We start from the raw sequence: 5650 nt of genomic DNA, 5'->3' as shown, positions 1-5650 counted from the left end.
ACACACACACCTGCTTGTGGCTGTCTAAACACATAGAAACAGAATAAAATCTCTGCCTGTGCCACAGTTCACACAAGTTGCTTGTGTTGGGAGACAGATAGGTTGTAACGCAGGGGTCTTCAAACTACAGCCCCCCAGGGTCCTCAATCCGGCCCCTGGTATTTACAGCCCCCCCCGCCGGGGGTTGGGGGGGGAACCAAGCAGCCGCAGATGACTGCCTGCCACTGCATCCGCACGCCGGCCCCCTGGTTAAAAAGTTTGAGGACCCCTGTTGTAATGTTTTCAAGTGTGAACAGTTACTCCAGAGATGCCTGTCCTAAGTTGACAGTATTTTCCTGTAGTAAGACAGACGTGAGCTTTTCACCACAGTATGGTCTGACCTTTGCTTGGATCTTTACATCACCCAAGTATTAAATATTCTCTTAAATGCCACACTGAAATGAATATGTGACAAGCCAACATTTCATTTTTGCTCTGCACGGCTACTTAAATACTAAAAATCAGCAGTACTACATGCATATCCTCCCTGATCTGCCTTCTCCCTGAGAGCAATCACTGCCATCATTCATTCTGTGGCACCGTGAGGATTCCTGCTTAGAAATACACAGCTGCAATCAGTATCCTTCTGTATTCTTGGTATAGCAGGAGCGTACAGAAGCACAGAGTTGGTATTCTTAACCAAGACCAAACCAATAATGAAAGAGGAAGCAATTTTACATAACTGGGGGTTTTATCCCTATTATCCCTAACTATTTCACGAATCTAGAGAGAAAACTAAGAAAGCAGTTCTGCTTGTGGTACTGTCAGCTTTAATGTAACCTTTCCAATGAACAAAATTAGACAGCAATTAAACACTGATCAAATTAGTCTTTATTGGTTCATTATTTCTAACATCTGTAAGGGAACTGCCTGGAAACGTAAGGGTTGGTTCTTTTATCCCACAGTACCATGAAAGAAAACTAACAGCAAAAAATGACAGGCTTATTGTATGAATATTGATGTACACAGCAGAGGGAGCTAATATTCTGACACAAGCCCTTAAAAAAGGGTACTGTAATTTTGTTTAACCAAAATTCATATTTAACAACAAATAATGGTTTTCTGCAAAAATCTTACAGTGCCACATGCAACCCACTGTTACTTAAGTACATCCTGTTTGGGCACCTTTAAGTTTTTCCAGCGCCTCAAAATTACTTTGTATTTTTCACTTTCGGTTTTGTTAGATACTTTTTTAAAGACTACCCGCATAACTACAGCAGTTCCTGTTTCTTTATCTTCACCTACTATGAGATCCAGGGTGTCACCAACTTTCACCTGGAAACAGAAAGAGAAGATGAGTGATTATTAACATTCCCTGGGGAAAACAAATCCCCACAGTCTATGTCCAATTTTAATTTTGTTCCTTTTGTTCCGTTTAATATCCTTATCTCACAGCAGCAGAGGAAGGCAAGCAATACTAGACCGACTGACTATAGATCCTCCAGCTATGAACATCTAGGCAAGCCCTGGCAACAGGCAATTAAATCTCACAACTTTCTCCGCCAAGAGCTTTACCCTTCCTGTTCTACAACCAACACCTAACTCAGTGAAAAAGGTGTAACGTGGTATTTTTTTTTCCTGAAGGGTGTTTCCTGCCAATCTTTTTTTTATCAACGCTGACACAAAACAGCAAAATGCAAAGCTCTCCCTCCTGCCTTTAAAACAGTTTAAAGTGTTTTAAAAACCAGAGCACTCTTCAACTGCTTGTGCTCCTTTCAAGTGTCACAAAAGCAGTATGCCTATCAAAAACTAGCCTTAACTTTAAGGGATTGGGTAGTAAACCTTTTTTTCCTATTGTCCTTTGATGACACCACCTAGGATCACCCTCACAGAAGGGGTGCATACAAATATGTCACCATTCTGGTGAGCTCTGCTGTAAAAGAGTATGGGCTGCAACCCTTCTGGCTCTTCTCCTAACTGTGTTTCTGTGTGCTCTATTACAGGTACAATAACATGTCCTGAGCTACCCCAATTTCAATCCCTTTCCATCATCAAACTTTCTCTTTTTCTTTAATCATGTGCCTGCTCCATCAATATCTCAGATGTAATAATTCCTACTCCATCAACCTTGCATATATATCATTCATTTCCTTCAGCAACTTGGAAACTTCTGCCCTTGCTGCCGTCTGCCTTCCTCCTGACTTTCAGCCTTAGATTTTACTCTAAGAACACAAGTCTCCTGTCTCCCCTAGGGGATAATAATGTCTTACCCAGGGAATCACAGTCACACACACACACACAAAGCTGGAAGTGGTGTTAGCAACGCTATTCATTCACCTTTGCAGAGCGATTTAGGGAGAAGAGGTCATGCCTTAGTTATTTTCTTACACTTTACAAAAAGATTTAAATTTTAAAAAGTCTTACAGTTCTACTTTTCTTCCATAGTTTTTCTCCATTCAGCCTGAGTTCATTATGGTAGAATGCATCTTCTACTTTACTGAAGAAAAACAAGGTTTTATTGCATTTACAATGTGCAGCAGACCAAATGCAATTGTTTCTTTGCAGATACACAAGAACACCATTCATGTGCAAGGCACATTTCCACAACTCTAATTTGCGCAGAAAGGATACCTTTATTTAAGGTCAGGAGAGACTTGAACTGGAATTAAAGAAAAAGTCTTTCATAGATATTAAAGGAATAGAGTATAGCTGCTCTGTGCCACAGGTGCAAGCAATAAAAAGTCATTTCTAAAGGCCTGTCCCCTGAATATCCAACGAATAATGTCCCCTTTCCTGCACCGCCCAGTTTAATAATTTTTAAGTGATTGCTACACTAATACTCTGTTCTAACAACACTGCAATATAAGGCTTCTGCAGGTTGCATTAGATCAAACATTGTGATATATTTATAGACTGCACATTAACCTGGTTCACCTGGTATGTTAGGTTTATACTTACCGTCTCCTATTTCTACAGCCGTTATGTAGCATATACTTTACTCCCTCAATCTCAGATTAGATATTTTTGTATTACTTAGTACAGTATTTTGCATTTTCTTCATTTTAAATGAATAGTGGCTGATAGAAAATGCCTCCACAGCAATCTTAGAAATATCGCAGACAGTGAAAAGCAGAAAATAGGCTCTTTCAAGGGAGGTAGGGTAAAACAAACGAGAACACCCATACAACCGAAACATATTTTTAGACAGTCAAGACAGCTACACCCAAAGAAAACTCACATACTGAGTTATTCCAGCAACAAAAGGGTATCAAACCTCAAATTTTAGATGCATGACATCTTTCTCATCAGCAGGTTGTTTCTTCCTTACTTACTTTCTTGCAATGTCTAGACCAGCTTTCATGATCACATCGTATCGAAGAGACTGCACTACTTTTTCAAGATCCTTGTAATCTTTTACTACATTTGGGTCATTTTCAAATTCATCTTCCCAATTGCTTTCCCCTTCATCTTCATCCTCTTCTTCCTCTTCTTCTTGTACGGTTTGTCTGCTCCTTTTAGAGCTTTTGTTACTTTTGTTCCGCAGAGAAAGTACAGAGATATACTCTGGGGAAAGTTTTAGTGCACAGAGTTTTACTGGGGAAAAACTGAAACATCTTCTGTAGTTTACTGTGCTTGCTTGACAGCTACAGAATACACTTCTCCTCCAAGAGGGATACAGTTTATTAGAGGGGAATTTCTCCCACAGTCCAAACCAGACATTTAGTTTTCTAAAAGTAGTGACAGGGAGTCTGAAGCCAGTCATAGCATACCCTAAAATAAAACAAACATTCATATGTAAAAATTAGCAACTGCTCTGACTATTGGAAGGATTTCTCCAGGTATGGCATAATAGTTACCGCAAAAAGATTATTATCTTGTTCCCCACAGAGCAGTACATCATCTAAAAGCACAAGGCTATATTGACTTTAGGATCTGCCCTTCTCCTACGCTATCCACCATTACAAAGAGCTAAAACACCACATGAAAAACAAACACTAAAACCCCCAGCGGAATACTCCCTTCGTAATTCCTTTTCTGGTGTTTAATATTAACTGTCCAACACATTTGTGGCATTTTCCTCCCTACATCTGAAATACAATTCACAAAATAAACAGAAATGAAGTTAACTATGTTATAAAAACCACAGGGAGACCTACATTTATTATCACTCACTCTCAATAAAAGCAGCTTGCTCAATACTGCAAGCAAGTAAGCCCAGAAGAGTCAAAAGCTGCTTGACTTCAGCTTCTGCTCAGACCACAACACTCCCACATGGCAGAATGCTGCACAACGTTCTCCCACTTCTCTGAATGGGAATCAGCATTGTGCTAGCGTTCAGGAGAAGGAACACTCCTCCATGTACCCCAACAGGACGGACACCAGCAACAACCCTCTCATGTGCTAGCTTCCCAGTACTACTGCCTTCTGGAGCAATCTCTAGCCTGGGAAAAGTAGGTGAAAACACCCCCCAAAAACCCCAAATGTCTTTCAGCTCTCTTATAAATTGATTTACAGTCCTTCCTAGCTAGGTGGGGCACTGGCTTTTATTATGGCCTTGGAAGTGTGGAAACGAGCGTTTCTTCACAAAACTGGGGTTTGTTTTCCCCACATCCAAGTGAACTCGGCCGAAATCTGAATGAGGCACTTTTTGTGGCCCGCAAAAAGCCCTGATCAACGAGTCAGTTACCGTCCAAATAAAACCAACCACACCTCCCTCGGCTTTCTGTATTTAAATATGTGAACTTAAAATATATAACACATGGTTTAAAATTTAGGCTGGTGCAGTCCTCGCTGAAGACTTACGCCTCTCCTCAGCTGGGGGACAAATTCCTAGAGGAGTTATTTGAAAGTGTAAACAACTGTACTTATTTTGGCGCTCGATCTTTGCTCCGCGTTGGGCGCCACGGCAGCCCCTGCCCGGGGCCAGCAGCGCCCCCGGCGGCCGCTTCCCCTCACGGAGCCCGGGCGCGGGTAGGCCGGCCCGCCCGGGGGATGCGAGGCCGGGCGCGGCGGGAGGCTGGAAGCCCGTTCAAAAGCAGGTGGCCAAGCCGACGCCAGCCTCCGCGGCGTGCGGTGGGGGCCCGCAGGCCACCCCGCCCCAGCCCCATGGACGGGCCCTGGCCCGCCGGTAGGGCCCTCCGGTGCCGGGCCCGCCGCGGGCCGGAGCGCCCGGGGAGCCCCGGCTTCTCTGCCCGCTGCCCCAGCAGAGGCCGGCCGGCGCCCGCCCCCGCGCGGGGAGGCCCGGCGGGGCCCGGGGCCCGCGGCCGAGGCGCGATTACCTGGCTCCTCCAGGCGCCTGGGGCCCGGGCCTGCCGCTGCCGTCCCCGCGCCGCCGCTCGCAGGCCACAGCGGAGCCGCCTCAGCCTGGCCTCGGCGCCCTCTACCGGGGCCGGCTCCCGGCGGACCGGCTGCGGGCGAGGTGGGTGGCTCTTCCCTTCTCGCCGCCCCCTGCCCGCCGGTTTGAGCGCGGCGGCCGGAGGGAGCTGGGAGGGTGCCGGGCTGAGGCGGCAGCGCTGCCGCCCGCTCCTCAGCCCCGCGGCGGGAGGTCCCCGGGAGGAGCCCCCGGAGCCCCTTATCCCGCCACCGCCGCTCTCCCGCCCCACCGGGATGCGGCCGAGCTGATTCCCCATCGTTGTTTTTTCCGGTGTTGGCTCTTCCAGCGTACGCTGCT

General features: G+C 46.0%; 1 protein-coding gene across 1 annotated transcript; it reads right to left on the bottom strand.

The window, feature by feature from the left end:
• Positions 1–847: 847 nt before the first annotated feature.
• Positions 848–5417, bottom strand: MTRES1 (mitochondrial transcription rescue factor 1). Its single transcript, XM_055809829.1, has 4 exons — positions 5259–5417; positions 3312–3750; positions 2404–2476; positions 848–1314 (listed from the first exon to the last, which is right to left on the bottom strand). The coding sequence occupies exons 2-4, from the start codon at positions 3740–3742 to the stop codon at positions 1138–1140; spliced, it is 681 nt and encodes a 226-aa protein (XP_055665804.1). The 5' UTR covers positions 3743–3750; positions 5259–5417; the 3' UTR covers positions 848–1137.
• Between the last annotated feature and the right edge of the window lie 233 nt (positions 5418–5650).

Source organism: Falco peregrinus, chromosome 7 (assembly GCF_023634155.1).
Source record: "Falco peregrinus isolate bFalPer1 chromosome 7, bFalPer1.pri, whole genome shotgun sequence".
Taxonomy (NCBI): domain Eukaryota; kingdom Metazoa; phylum Chordata; class Aves; order Falconiformes; family Falconidae; genus Falco; species Falco peregrinus.
The sequence above is the reverse complement of the archived record's forward strand: the minus strand, read 5'-3'. Positions and strand labels throughout refer to the sequence as shown.